We start from the raw sequence: 16,115 nt of genomic DNA, 5'->3' as shown, positions 1-16,115 counted from the left end.
CCCTAAAATTGAGAAGCTTACATATAACTATCTAAGTCTTCTTGAACTCTATCTTCATCGCACCCATCGAAATTAGATTTTTAGTCATGTTTTTCTGAATGTTTTGAGAGAATGAAGGTTTTTGAGAACATCCTTTAATTTTTTTAACCTTTTTGCGGCACAACAGGAAAACTAAGCCTTAACTGATTCCCCCAAAATTTGAAGAAAAAAAATGTTTTCTTAACTAAAATAATTCATCCTAAAACCCAGAGAACTAAAGATTGTAGACTAACTTTAAGTAACATTACCCATATAGTTTCAAACATGCTATGAGACCATAGTCTAATATTTTCATTTTCTTCTTAATAAGACCACTCTTGTTTTTTTCAGAATACCCAAATATGTATCTTTGCATGATATAGACTACATTTTATTAGGTTTTGTACAGTTTCTATGTTTGACTTTTCTTCTTGTCCTTAAGGACTAATTAGCAAAAAAAGAATGCTGGTTCATTTGTATTTATGATGTCAGTGGACTTTTGAAAGTCATTGTTCATCTTAAAAATCCTTGGCAGACTCTGCCTCAACATTATTTCCTCAGAGTGCTGTGCATTCATACATTAGAGCACAGCATTCTGAAATTAATCTCTTTGAAGGCTTTTTTTCTCATGAATATTTCATTGCTGGACGCAGTAGGCAGTTTTTCTTTTTGCAATATTTCAAATTTGAGGCATGCTGAAATAATTTTTCCGTGCTACATAAGATAGATTCTTTGTGTTAAAAGCAGAGTAAATTGTTGTTTTCAGATGAGTCAAAGAACCCTTTTACTTAACTCTCTTCAATTTGCATACTGTGGGAACAAGGAACTAAGAATACACTGTGGATTTCCTAAAGTAGTTGTCAGTCATTATGATAAACCCCAGTATATTAGATGTTTCCTAAGTTCTCTGCACTATATTCATAATTATGGGGGAATTAGATTTTGATTGACTATAAAGACGTATGTCATATAAAGAGAAATGCTAAGAAAGAAATTATTTGTTTAGCATTTTACTTTTCTGGAATTATTTTTTCAGGTATCCAAGCATGAATTCTCCCAATTATTATATTCAGCTTATGGATGCTACTAAGACACATGTTATAAGAGACTAAGTTGGTCCACAAAGAACTTAAAACCCATAGTGTGGACCACTTCTAAATCTTACATTTACAAGGAGTTGCTAATTAACAAAATTAACTGAATTTACTACAACTTTAAATGGAGGGAAGTAGAGAGGAAGAATATATTGATCTTCAATTTTTTTCCTCCTCTGATTTAAAGTGAGAATCAGTGTAACATAGGAGATAAAAGTCAGCCTTGGAGTCAGGAAGTTCAAGTCCTCCTTCAAATACATATTGGCTCTATGACTATGACCAAATCACTTAATTTCTTTGAGCCTCTTACAACTCTCCAAAACTACAAATTACAGATCTGCATTGGCAGAATGACTTTCTACTCTGGGAGTTCAAACATTCCAAAGGAATCAGAAATATGAAATAATATAACAAGACTAAGCCCAACTCATTTTCAGGAAATTAAGAGGAAGTGATGAACTAAAGGAATGCAAGCTGGGGTGATGTACAGCAAAAACCCTGTGTGACTTGAAACTGCTATAGTTCCTGTGAAGGCCTGGCAAGAAACGGGAAATGCTGGCCATTTGGACTCTGATGAATATAGATAAGTGTGTTGAAACTAAGAAATAGGCAGGAATGACATATGATTACAACCCTGCCCTACCCAAAACTGTAATAATAACAATAATAATAACAATAACAAATTTGTATTTAAAGTGCACTTTATGAGGAATAGAGAAGTGAAGGAATTCCATGTGAACTGGAATGGCCTCCAAGAATTGATGCAGAGTGAAAGGAGCAGAGCCAGAAGAACATTGTACACAGAGACTGATACACTATGGTACAATTGAACATAATGTACTTCTCTACTAGCAGCAATGCAAGAATCCAGAGCAAGGCTGAGGGACTTATGAGAAAGAAAACTAGCCACATTCAGAGGAAGAACTGTGGGAGGAGAAACACAGAAGAAAAACAACTGCTTGAACACATGGGCTGATGGGGATATTATTGGGGATGTAGACAAAAAATGATAACTCTAGTCCAACTATCAATAATATAGAATTAGGGCTTAATCAATGATACATGTAAAAAAAATGTGCGTTGGCTAAGGCAGGGGGTGGGGGGAGGTTAGGGAGGTTTGGGGAGAGGGAAAGAACATGAAATGTGTAACTATGGGAAAATATTAAAAATAATTTTTTTTAAAAAAAGAAAACAATAATAATTATTAAAAAACTAAAATAAAGGGTTCTTTATGGTTGGCAAAGAGGTTTTCTTAAAATGTTGTCTCATGCTGATCAGTTTGACATGGAGGAACTGGTGGTCCTTTGTATTCTGGTACTACAAGAAGGAAACAGAGATAGGAACGAATCAAAAATCCTAATAGCCTATCCACTAGAAATTCATTGCAGAATGCACTAACCACAGAAGTGGGCTAGCAATAAATGTGCATGAAAAGGACTAAAGATATAAATACTTTCACTATTTGTCAGCATTATAACAAAACAGGAAAGTGATCTTACCAGATAAGGACTTTTTTTTTTTTTAATCCTTACCTTCCATCTTAGAAACAATAGTAAGTATTGATTCCAAGGTAGAAAGGCAGTAAGGATTAGGCAATTGGGGTTAAGTTACTGACCTGGGGACATAGAAATAGGAAGTATCTGTGGCTAGATTTGAATCCAAGGTCTCCCATCTCTAGGCTTGGCTCACAAATCACTGAGCCAACTAGCTTTGATCAAGGACTTTTGTCAGTGGTACTATCAGCTCCAAGTCACACAAAAAATATTTTGCCAACCAATGCAGGGCAATTATAGAAAAATAATTCATTCTTATTTTTAGATTAGACAAAATAAAAGATAAAATGTTAAAACTACTAAAATCTGAAGAAGGAAAAATTGGAGATCCTAAAGCCATTGAAAATCTTATTGAAAACTCTGGAAATGATCAACTACATACCAAAAACAGTACTGATATCTCAAATGATTTTGAAAAAAAGATGGATACATTTCAGACTGGAATTCTGAAATACCTACCTTGAAATTGATGGCACAAATTCATCTAACAGGCTAACTTTCCCAACATATAGTAATTTTAAAAAAACTAGTATCGGGGCAGCTGGGTAGCTCAGTGGATTGAGAGCCAGGCCTAGAGATGGGAGGTCCTAGGTTCAAATCTGGCCTCAGACACTTCCCAGCTGTGTGACCCTGGGCAAGTCACTTGAACCCCATTGCCTAGCCCTTACCACTCTTCTGCCTTGGAGCCAATTCACAGTATTGACTTCAAGATGGAAGGTAAGGGTTTAAAAAAAAAACAAAGCTAGTATCTTCTATAGTCATCATGATTGAATACATTCTCCCACAATATTTAAGAGAAAATGCTAAAACATTTCAGAACCTGTACTTTATAGTATATGCAGCAGCTTTTGCAATGGCAAGAACTGTGGGAGTAAAGGTGAAGTTGTCAATATATATCCCTAAGGACAGGCCACAAGCAGCACCATGGCCATCCAATCCAATTCAATAAACCCTTATTAAGCATCTGCTACATGCAGACACTGTTCAATGCATCAGAGCACAGCGAATAAAAAAAATGGCCCGTGCTTCAGGGGAGCTCACAATCTAAACATAGAAAATGAGGCAGGAAAGCAGTCTAGGGTAGAAGGATACCAGGGAGTACATGGCACCAGGCCCTCTTGTACTTTGGAGTTGAAACCAGTTAGATCAGTAGATGGAAAGTGGAAGATGCTGACACAGTTTCTACCTTCTATAAAAACTCTGCCTACTAACCTTCCAATCAGAGGGGAGAAGAAGCCAAGAGAAGTGTCAGTTAAACCTTTAATTAACAACATGATGATGATGTTAGAAGTGATGAGGGGGGCAGCTGGGTAGCTCAGTGGATTGAGATTCAGGCCTAGAGATGGGAGGTCCTAGGTTCAAATCTGGCTTCAGACACTTCCTAGCTGTGTGACCCTGAGCAAGTCACTTAACCCCCATTGCCTAGCCCTTACCACTCTTCTGCTTTGGAGCCAATACACAGTATTGACTCCAAGATGGAAGGTAAGGGTTTAAAAAGAATTTTTTAATAAAAAAAAAAAAAGAAAGAATGAGCTCAGATACAGCTAGATGGCTCAGTAGGTAGAGAGCCAAGTCTGGAGATGGAGGGTCCTACGTTCAAATCTGGACTCAGATACTTCCTGGACATGTGACTTAGGGCAAGTCATTTAACCTTTTTTGCCTAGCACTTACTTCTTCTGCCTTGGAACCAATACATGGTATTAATTCTAAGATGGAAGGTAGGGGTTTCAAAAGAAAAAAAAAGTGATAAGCTTAACCTGACAAAGCCATCTTATTCCTTGGGATTGAAGCCAAGCAGGGCAACACATGCAAAGTGGAGTGAACTGAGAATCTAATTTCTGCCCTTTATAAATGAAGGCATTAGGAAGATTCTCTTAAACAGCAACTGAAAGCAAAAGTTAAGGGGATACAAAAAAATTTAAAAAAAAAGAAACACTAATAAGAAAATAAACAATTCAACATCAAAATCTTTACTATAGAGAATTGAGAAGTAAAGAAATTTGAAGTGAACAAGCCCAAAGAAGAAAGATATGGGAAATCTCGGGTCATTTTTGTAGTTGTAAGAAGTCCAGTATGATGAAAAAGGGGACTGAACCAAACAAGAAACAGAAAGCTTGTGCAGTTATAATGAACAATTTAAACTGAGAGTGGGAGGTCGTACTGAAATTCTCTGCAAAACTAAAAAGGTATGGGGCTGCCAGATAAGATCCATAATTTTTGACTGTTACTCTACAGAGTGGCACATACATGAATAGAAAAGCATTTTACCAGCTTTCTGTTAAATTTAAGGCTGATCCCAACTATCACACCAGAAGAAATCATATGTTTAGCAATACAAGATGAGAATGCCAGTTATTCCTCTGAATATACATATTTTATTTGATACAAAGAATTTACAGCTATACCACAAACAAAGTCTGTGAATACTTATTAGAAAACAGTATATTGGGAGAGAGGCAAAAACAATGTGCCAACAATAAGTCCCAGGGGAGAGAAAAGGCACTATCTATTTGGTAGATTGAACAAACCACTCAAAAGCACCATGATATTAATGATACCTTGGTTTAGTAGCACAGAACCTTTGACTCAGTTCTGCACACATGGCCTATTTATATACTACAAATATATAAAATAAATGCCAATATAGTGAGAATACTGGAGTATTTTATGTCCACATCGAAGATTGTTCTTTATCTAAAATGTGAGACTAGGATGAATAATGACAAGAAAATTTGTTACAAAATATAGTATTTTTCAGGGGGATAGTTTAAGCTCTTATGTTTCTACCTGGCCTTAAATTCATGATCATAATCAAAATTTTAGATTTAAAGGGATGATAGAGATTATTCAATCCTTCCCACTCATTTTATAAATGAAAAAGCTAAGGTCAAGAGAGATTAAATAACTTACTCAGGATCATGAGGAAGAATTTGAAGTCATATATTCTTGACTGCAAGTCCAACATTCCATTAATTATACCATTTTCACTTAATTATCAGCCTCTCTTTCCTAAACAGAACTAAGTATGGCTTCTGTATTAAAGCTGTAATCAAATTTAACCAACTTATTGTGATAATTAAATTAAGTCTACACTGTCCATCTTTAGATTTAATCTCCAAAGGTGAGTGACAATCAGAATTGACTGACTGCCCCTAGGCTTTCTATGAGAAGTGTCTATTGTGAGTGGACATGCAAATTAGGAGGGAGGCACAGGAAGTGACACATAAGTGACCCCTTTAAAAGGAGAAGGTCCTCAGTCAGCTGGGGTCTTCGGTTGAAGAGGGCATCTGGTGATAGACCTCTTCTGGTTCATGGAGGAGTGTTGGAACACTGAGATCCTGGTGAGACTGCTTTAAATATCTTCTTTGAATTCCACGTGGTGAGTTTAAAGATGACTGAATCTTCCTGAACTTCTCTTAAGAAACTTCTTTTAATAAGACTCTGTGAATGAAGTTTTGCTTCATTCACCTCCAAGCCTCTGTCCCTCTGACTCTCCACTGAAGGTTAAGATTTACCTGGATTAATTAGAGGATCGTAGTAAATTACCTACTGGGTTAGATTCTTATTTCCTTATTTCCTCTCTCTCTTCTTACTTGTAAATAAACTTCCATAAAAGTCCATTTTGACTTGAGATTATTCTTAATCGAGGATTGATAATAGTTCAGTCCTCCGGCGACCATCTTTTAATATATTGAACCCATAAAACCCCTTTTCCCCCCCTTACATTATTAATTACTTGATGTATCTATACAACATCAAACTGTATGATTCCACTGAAAAACATTAAATAGCTCCTTCAAAATTTTTTCAAATAAAAACAATAGTTCCTTCATCTTATAAGTTTTCTCTGAAGATAACAAAATGTCGTTTATACCTGAAAGATATAAAAATCTTAATGTATACCAAGAAACGATAATGATTTAGAGCTTCAAGCTTGAATCCGAAGATTGCATTGAGCCAGTGAATGAAGCTAATCCCTACAAATACCTTGGTTTTCTTCAAGCAAGACAAAGAGAAGGCTATGGCTAAATACATTAAGAAATTTACTGGTATCTTGAAATCAGAGCTGACTGGAAAGAACATGCTTAAAATAATTAACACCCAGGAGAAGCCAGGCTTGAGTAAAATCGTGTGGGGAAACGGGATGGATGAAAAACCTATTATCTCTGTTATCCTGCCTGCCACTAAAGCTTACCAAGGATGTTTTTAATGAGCCTATATGATATGAGTTTATGTCCTAATAGTTTTGTTCAATTACAAAAAAGCAGGCCTTTTTTTTAATCTACTTATGCAATGACCCACATAATACTAAATGTAGGGAAAAAAAACCATAAGATAGGAACTAGTCTCAACATCTTTTATAATGAAAACTCTTTATGAAGCAAGAGAAGACTGAGATGATAATGATGATGTAATGTCTGAGTTGATTAATTCATTTGGTTAAAATAATAAATATGGGCCAAACAGGCATCATAATCATAAAAGAGAGGAAAATTGTTCTAGAGCCACACAGACAGAACCCTTTGCCACAGCAAACCATTTTTACAAATAGGTGACAGGGTCCAATAAGGAATCAAGTGAAAATGGCAAACACTTAGCATAAACCTATTATCTTTGTTAGGAAAATAAATATCCAGATTAGACTTATATAAATGATTAATATATTTTTATTCATTTATTTGTTGGTTACATTACAATTCCCAGATATCTCCCTCCTTCCATTCTTCCCTACCCTAACGGAGGCATTACTTGACCAAAAACAATTATGTTTATATGAACTACATTTTTGGTATTTCTATTTATCATTTCTTTCACTGGAGATAGACACTGACAAATTATTTTTCAAACATTAATTCTATAAGTATATATAATGTTCTCTTGGTTCTACTTGTTTCATTTTTAATAATTTCATGTAGGTCTTTCCATGTTTTTTAAGTTAACTTGCTCATCATTTCTTAATGTGTAGTAATATTCAGTCACAATTAGTTGCCACAACTTGTTCAGCAATTCTCCAACTGATGGACATCCCTTCAATTTCTAGTTCTTTGCTACCACAAAAAGATATGCCATAAATATTTTAGAACATACCTCAGTTCCTTTCTCCCTGATCACCTTGAGATACAGACCCAACAGTGGTATCACTGGTCTAAGGGCATACTAAGTTTTATAATTCTCTGGAAATATTTCCAGATTGTTCTACAAAACAGTTGGATCATGTGAGTTTCAAAATTATATCCAATATTCTATGTATTATATTTAATGAGATTTATTAATAATAATTAACATTAAAAAACTAGAGAAAAAATCACCTTCCTCAGCCCCACAGGGAGAAAAAAGAGGAAAAGGAAGCACTTACAGCAAACTATATACAAAATGTGGCCATGCAACACAGTGGAGAGATCGAAAGGAATTCTGGGAAATACTAAAGGACTTCTGGGAATTGAAATCCAAGGGTTCAAGAATTTCTAACTATACAATCAGTTCAAAGTTCTACTAATACTGTATTAGTGTCCCCATTTTTTTCTACATCCACTCCAACTTTGTCATTTTATTTTATATTTTAGCCAATTTGATAATTGTGAGATATTTCAGCATTGTTTCAATTTGTTTTTTTCTAATCAATAATGGTTTAGAGCATTTTTTTATATAACTTTGCTTTCTTCATGCAAAAACTGTTCATATCTTTTGACCATTTATCAATAGGGGAATGACTCTTATTCTTACAAATTTGACAAAGTTCTCTACATATTCTAGATAGGAAACCTCTGTCCAAGAAATTATCTATAAAAATTCGCCCCATTTTTGTATTTTCTTATAATCTTGGCTATATTTGTTTTATTTGTACAAAACCTTTTTAATTTCAAGTAATCAAAATTATCTACATCTTACAGTGTTTTATATCTCTTATTTATTCATAAATTCCTTTCTAGTCCATAAATTTGATTGGTAATGTATTCTCACTTCTAATTTGCTTGTCGTATCTCCTTTATGTTTAGGTCATGCATTCATTTTGCTCTAAGCTTAGTAAATGGTGTGAAAGATTGGTCCATACCTAATTTCTGCCAGCTGCTTTCCAGTTAACCCAATGATTTTTTTTTTAACCCTTGTACTTCGGTGTATTGTCTCATAGGTGGAAGATTGGCAAGGGTGGGCAATGGGGGTCAAGTGACTTGCCCAGGGTCACACAGCTGGGAAGTGGCTGAGGCTGGGTTTGAACCTAGGACCTCCTGTCTCTAGGCCTGACTCTCACTCCACTGAGCTACCCAGCTGCCCCCTAACCCAATGATTTTTACCAAATAATGAACTCTTATCTGAAAAGCTTAGATCTTTACTTTTGTCAAATACAAGGTCACTATAGACTCTTACTATTATTGGTGCTACTAGACTTCTCTCCTTCACATTTTTTTCATTAATTCCTTTAATAGTTTTTGCCCTTTTATTTTCAAATGAATTGTTATTACTTTTTTCTAACTCAATAAAATAATTATTTGGCAATTTAATTGGAATGACATTAAATAAGTTGATTAAGTAGGATTGTTGTTTTAATTATATTGGCTCTGCCCAGCTTTGAACAATTAATATTTCTTTATTTAGTTATTTAGATCTGACTTTTTGTGTAAAGAGTATTTTATAATTATGTTCATGCAAATCCTGAGTTTGTTTTGACAGGAATACTCCCAGTATTTTGTTCTGTCTCTGGTTATTCTAAATGGGCTATCTCCTGCAAGTCTATGTTCTTGATATATAGAAATGGTGGTAATTTATGTGGGTTTATTTTATATCATGCTACTTTGCTAAAAGCATTTCCACATATGCCATCATATCATCTGCAAAAAGAGAGTTTTGTTACTTTTTTTTTTTGCCCGTTCTGATTCCTTCATTTTATTTTTCTTATTGCTATTAATAACATTTGTTTTTTATTTTATTTTTGTTTTCTATACCCCTTTTCTATTTTTCCCCTCTTGAATTTGATTATTTCACTGCTACTTGGCATTTTCATTAGCAAGAGAGCTTTGACTGATAGAAAATGTGAGGTTTTAGTCAAGCAATATCATATCTTGTTGGTTACTGCCTTTAAAAAGATGTATTTTAACTGGACCACAGGGTAGAAAGTGATCATGACATAATCAATGTATTTATGGAACTGACAATCTTTTATTATTATAAAGTGTTAGATTTGGGGATTTAGAAAAACTGATATTATTTCTGGCTTTCATAGTGACAATTCATAGTGTTTCCTTAAGCTAGTGATGTAATTTCAGTGTAGCTGAGTCTAAATACAAAGGGGCTATCTCTTAAAACAGTGTCAGCAGTGGATAAAAATATTAAGTTGGACTAGTTAGAATTAGCCTTTGGTACCTTGCTATTGCCCCTTTTAGTCCCTTGTTTGTGTTTGTTACTAAATAGTCATGACTTGCTAATAAAAAAATCTAATATTTTCTAATAATAACATCTTAATAAGAACTTAAGCCATTTTGAAGGAGGAGAGGGGAGGGAACAGCTGTGTCCCTCAGTGCATTCAGAGTCAAGCTGGGAAATGGGAGGTTCTAGATTCAGATCTGGCCTCAGGCATTTCCTAGCTATGTGACCCTGGGCAAATCACTTTACCGCATTTACCTAACCCTTACTGTTCTTTTGCCTTAGAACCAATACTTGGTATCAATTCTAAGACAGAAGGTATGGTTTCTTAAAAGATGTTTAAGATGTTTTTAGGTAGGAAGCAAGTTATAAAGTAGAGAGAACACAAATTTGGAGTCACAATATCTGAGGTCAACTCTTGCCCTTAATAACTCATTATCTATAAGATTTTGGGGCAAGTCACTTAATTCCAAGAACCTAACTTTTTTTCATCGGTAAAAAAAGGATAGAAATACTTGTCCTATTTCCCATGAAAATTAAATAAGATTGTATATGTAAAAATGCTCTGTAACCATAGAGAGCCATGCAAATGTAAGCTATTAATAGATTTTGGAAAACTGAAAAAGGACCTTTAGGCAAGTCATTTTCTCAGTTGCCTCATCTTAAAAATGAGGACATTGAACTAAAATTATCTCCAAGGTTTTTTTTTTACCTATAAATCCAATGATCTTATAATTTCAGATAATGAAAGTATCAGACATCTCAACAAGTGGAAGAAGAAAGATAAACTTTTGTGCATCTGGGCTTTTTAACACCCCTGAAACTACATTATATAATCAGCTTCCTAATTTCATACCCAGCTCTTCTCTTTGGAATTCTATCTTGCCAAAGATTCTTGAATTTTTACAACCTAATTAGAGCTACCTGAATAAGGTTTCAGAGTTGATCAAACTTATAGGTAGCCTAAATATGATCACTCCTTAGCCTGTGACTATGTTCATTTTATCATGCTGAGTTAGAAGGCAATTAAGTAATGTATTTCGGTATTTCCTTACTACTAAAATTATAATTTTTCACTAATCAAGTTCTGAGCCCCCACTCCAGTTTATTAAATATTCCTCATTTAATAAGTTCAGGGAAACTCTTTTCCCCCAATCAGTAAAGCACTCTCTCTCTCTCGTTTCCTTTCTCTTTCCTCCCTCCCTCTCTCTCTTTCTTTATCCTTCTCTTTTTTCTCTCCGTCTCTCCTTTCTTTCCCTCCCTGATTTTCCTCCCTCCCCCATGACCCCCAGACTTTCTTCATCTCTTCTTAAATATAAAATTTGGGGCAGCTAGGTAGTTCAGTGGACAGAGAGCCAGGCCTAGAGACAGAAGGTCCTGCATTCAAATCTGGCTTCAGGCACTTCCTAGCTATTTCACTTAATCCCAGTTGCCTAACCCTTCCTGCTCTTCTGCCTTGAAACCAATATTTAGTATTGATTCTAAAATGGAAGGTAAGTGTTCTTTAAAAAATAAATAAATATAAAATTTACTGGTGATACATTAGCAGTATAAGAAGTAATAAGACAAAGAAATAATAATTACAGTGTTTTAGCTTTGAGAGATGACAGCCAGAATCATCTCTAACCATTCCTGCCCTCTTTGACTTCTTACTTCTGGAACATAATCCCGTCTTTCACCATTCCACATAGCAACTGAAAGTCTCTCAAGGGTTCTCTTTTTACATATTCAATATAATAGTTAAACTCAGTTCTCTCAGAGAATAAGTTCTTTCATTCTGTTCTCTCAGTCTCTTGTGATCTATGAGCAGTACTGAACAACATTTAAACTCAAATGTCTCCACACGTTGTATATGGAATGACAATTAAAGTGTCTTTTCACAGATGTAATTAAAACTCATTTTCTTTACAGATGACAGTTAAAGCTCATTTTCTTTACATATGAGAGCTAAAACTCTCCATCTCTTCATGGATTGCTCTAGTAATGACTGTTAAATTGTTAGTATTCAAGATTCGAAATCTTCTTTAAAATATGGCAACAGTATCTATAACCAATGGGAAACATTACTGAAGCTGTTGTATATTCATAAGAAGTGTTACATAAAGTTTGATTTTTTTCAAAATCACATTAAAAGTAATCGAGATTTAGAATTCCTCTTTTTTCCCCCTTTTTAAAATCCTTATCTTCCGCCTTAAAATCAATATTGGACAGTGGGGATTAGGGTCACACAGCTAGGAAATGTCTGAGGTCAGATTTGAACCCAGGACCTCCTATCTCTCTACCTCACTCTCAATCCACTACGCCACTTAGCTGCCTCTCTTTTTTTTTTAAAGGAACTTTTGTTTACTTTTTCTAAATGCTTCAAATGTCCTTGATTTTAAACATTGATATTTGCAAAAGATTTTAAAACTTTATATTAATTATATCTGAGAAAAAATCCTACTTGGAACATCTTGAATCATTTTTCAGAAGTAATTTACGTGTTTGTTGTTTAGCAAGTGACATTATTACGTTACAGTCCCATGAAGATAAAATCTTTAGGCATTTATGAAATACAGGTTAAAAGCCCTGGGAAAGGCGCCCTGATTCTTTCAAGAGTGGTATTTCTATAGTTAAAAGGCTTCAAGAGGGGGCAGCTGGGTAGCTCAGTGGATTGAGAGCCAGGCCTAGAGACGGGAGGTCCTGGGTTCAAATCCGGCCTCAGACACTTCCCAGCTGTGTGACCCTGGGCAAGTCACTTGACCCCCATTGCCTACCCTTACCACTCCTCCACCTATAAGTCAATACACAGAAGTTAAGGGTTTAAAAAAAAAAAAAAAAAAAAAAAGGCTTCAAGAGCTACAATCACTATTCCCTATGATTTCTATACCCAAAATTACAGAAAGTAGTCCTTACTGGTTAGAATGCAAAGGTTGTGGGAGAAGAATTTGTAGTCAGTCTAGAAAGAGCAGTTGGAGCCTGATTATGAAAAAGTATTAAAACTCCCACAAAAGAGCTCATATATTTGATCCCAGCGGCAGTATGTTCGGGAGCCACTACAGCTTCTTGAACAGGAAAATGGCCAGGTCAAACCTGTACATGAGAGTTGTTCTGAATGTAAACCATATTTTTATGTTCATTTAGATATTAACTATCCAAAAGGATATCAAAAGTTATTTTGCTACCTACTATTTTGTTGGTACATAGTTTTTAACTAATACTGTTAAAGATAGCAGTGATTCTCTGTTGTAATTTTTCTTTCCTTTGTGTGCTATCTTTATATACATATAAATCTTTTAAAAGTTTGCTTTGTGAGGAAATTGTACAAATACATGATTTCACAAGTATATATATATATATATATGTATGCATATATATATTATATATACACATCTATGTAAAGAATTTTATGAAGATTATATATTGTACTTTTTGCATTTAAAAAACAGGAGCAGATGTCTCAGGTATTGGATGCCATGTTTGAAAAGCTTGTCAAAGAAGGAGAGCATGTAATTGATCAAGGGGATGATGGTGACAACTTTTACGTAATTGACAGGTACGTTACTTATAATGGTGGCACTGACTTTTTTTTAAACCCTCTCCATAATATCTCATTTTTAGTGGTCATTTGGCAAGTTAGTAATAATTACTAGTACTCTTTTATTACATTATAATGCAAGCAAACAGTCATTTTAAAAAAACACGTTCTTTCATATATGTTGAAATAGAATCATTTGATTATATATTTATTCGCAAGTTATCTAAAAAACTCAATGAATGAACGAACCAAAAAGCATTTATGTGACAGGCTGATTTATCTTTTAATTATGAGCTCCAGTGCTAGGCCATAAGGTACATACAGGTCTTATACTCATAGATATTGGTTCAAACTACCCATGTACATATGTCAGAACAAAGTGTATACAGGGTAAGTACAAAGAAAATTCAAAGGATTGTAATAGATTATTTGTTAGTTAATTAAGAATTAATTAGGAAATTGGGTTAATTAACAAGGTTGTGTATAAGAAGGTCTCCAGTTTAGAGAAAGATTGTGGACAGTTTACCTTAAGAAGTCAGCAGGAATTTTCATGAAGGTTCTTTAAGAGATTTTCCAAGAGTTCTAGGGGTCTGAGGAAAAATAACGGTCACTCTGGGAGTTTCATACTCAGAGGTTGGAGGTTTTGTTTTTTTCCTCAGAAAATCCTGAGAGAAAGTTGGTAACAGTTGGTTGAGAAGATTTGGGGAAATTTGGAAAGTTGGTGGATTAGATCATCAGTTTGGAGAGAGACTGGCTGAGATTTCTCTCTGTGACATTACAGAGGTGAAGGAGGCCAGCAGGACCTGGAGAGAGCTATTCTGCTGGGAACCTGTCAAGAGCTAATTTCTCTAAAGCTAGAGAGAAGGAAAGGAATTACTTATAAAATTAAATTAGAATAGTTATATATAGATAGAATAAGGGTATAGATAGAATATGAAGTTTTAGGTCAGCCTTGATTTTGTCAAGGAAGAAGACAGCTCTTGCGAGCTAGAAATTTGGGTTTGGTTATATACAGAATTTTTAGATTTACAGTACATATATCAATAAGAAATATATCTCCTACCTGTTTTCCTTTTCCTTTCCCTTTCCTATAATTTTTTATAATCAAAATAAATAGTTTTATTTATAGATAGATTAGATAGATAGATAGATAGATAGATAGATAGATAGATAGATAGATAGATAGATAGATAGATAGATATAGTCTGAGCAAGATTCTTTCAACTGCTTAGACTCGGCCATCTTTACCAACTGTCAAACTCAGGATCTAAGTCAACTCAAGAACCTGACCACAGCCACCATCAACTGTTGATTAATACCAATACTAATCAACATTTAGGGTCCAAATATCCCCAAAATTTACAGGACTTTAGTAGATTTGGAAATCAGGAATGGACTATTATGGTAGGGAGACTTTCAGCTGAGTTTTGAAAGAAGTTCAGAAGTTTAAGGAGAGAATATATTCTAAGCAGAAGACCAAAGGCATATTGTGGACACAGAATTGCAAGTAGGCCAGTATGACTAGAACATAAAATGTATAAAGGGAAATGATATGCAGTAACCCAGGAAAGAAGTTAAATGCTACACAGAGGACTTTGTTAGGGAATATGAGCGTTGTTTTGTGTCATGATCTGCCCTGTACTGTAGGGTTATGGTAGTGATATATTCTTTATCACTTAAATAACAGCTTACATTTTCATTGTACTTTTTCTTTACCATATGCTTTGCATACATTACCACATTTTTCCCTTTCATATATTCCTGTGAAGTAGGTCTTTGGTGAGGAAGTTTCTTTAAAAGGTTGTGCTGTGTTTATGGTGACATAGCAAAATTAGTACCAGTGATGGAACTGGAACCTTTGGATTCTGACTTACTAATTAGAAGCATATTTACAAGGCTGAATAGCTAGCATAGTCCAGAGTCTGATTGTAAAAAAAAAGTGTGTGTGTGTGTGTGTGTGTGTGTGTGTGTGTGTGATAGTTGTACTATTTTTATATCTGTTTGGTCCCCACTATGGAAAACATAGCATTTGTAAATGAAGTGAGGTATGTAGAGAACCTGATTTGCCTAATAGTATAAACAGATCTGTATTCCTTTTTCTAATGGTGTTTTAACTTGTCTATTTTATTTTAAAAACCTCCACATAAGGGGCAGCTCAGTGAATAGAGGCCTGGAGACAGGAGGTCCTAGATTCAAATCCGACCTCAGACAGTTCCTAGCTGTGTGACCCTGGGCAAGTCTCTAACTCTCACTGCCTAGCCCTTACCAGTCTTCTGCTTTAGAATCAATATTCTGTATTGATTCTAACAAAAAAGGTAAGGGGTTAAAAAAACCGAACCTCCACATAAAAACAGGAGTTCAATTGAAAATCCATACATGTGTTTTAGATTATAGAAAACAATTTAGAGGAAAAAAATTAGCTGCTTTTCAAGTCCCAAACATTGACTAATCCATCATTATGAAACCAAATCTTTGAAAAGGTAATTTCTTCATAGAAATGTGCCTTATCATATTTGTTTTAATTAGCTCTAGTCTTGAACAAGTAATTGGTAAGGGCTGCTTACCAAATAGTAT

At 34.7% G+C, this 16,115-nt stretch overlaps 1 protein-coding gene across 1 annotated transcript in view; it reads left to right on the top strand.

The window, feature by feature from the left end:
• The window catches only part of PRKAR2B (protein kinase cAMP-dependent type II regulatory subunit beta), a 133,789-nt gene that overhangs the window by 103,396 nt on the left and 14,278 nt on the right, over nucleotides 1-16,115 (top strand). Inside the window, exon 5 of the mRNA XM_044679047.1 lies at nucleotides 13,453-13,559. Within this exon, the coding sequence (XP_044534982.1) occupies nucleotides 13,453-13,559 (107 nt within the window). The remainder of the gene's footprint in view (nucleotides 1-13,452; nucleotides 13,560-16,115) is intronic.

This window comes from Gracilinanus agilis, chromosome 5 (genome assembly GCF_016433145.1).
Source record: "Gracilinanus agilis isolate LMUSP501 chromosome 5, AgileGrace, whole genome shotgun sequence".
NCBI classification, from domain to species: Eukaryota; Metazoa; Chordata; class Mammalia; order Didelphimorphia; family Didelphidae; genus Gracilinanus; species Gracilinanus agilis.
Note: the sequence above shows the minus strand (reverse complement) of the source record. Positions and strands in the feature narration are given on the sequence as shown.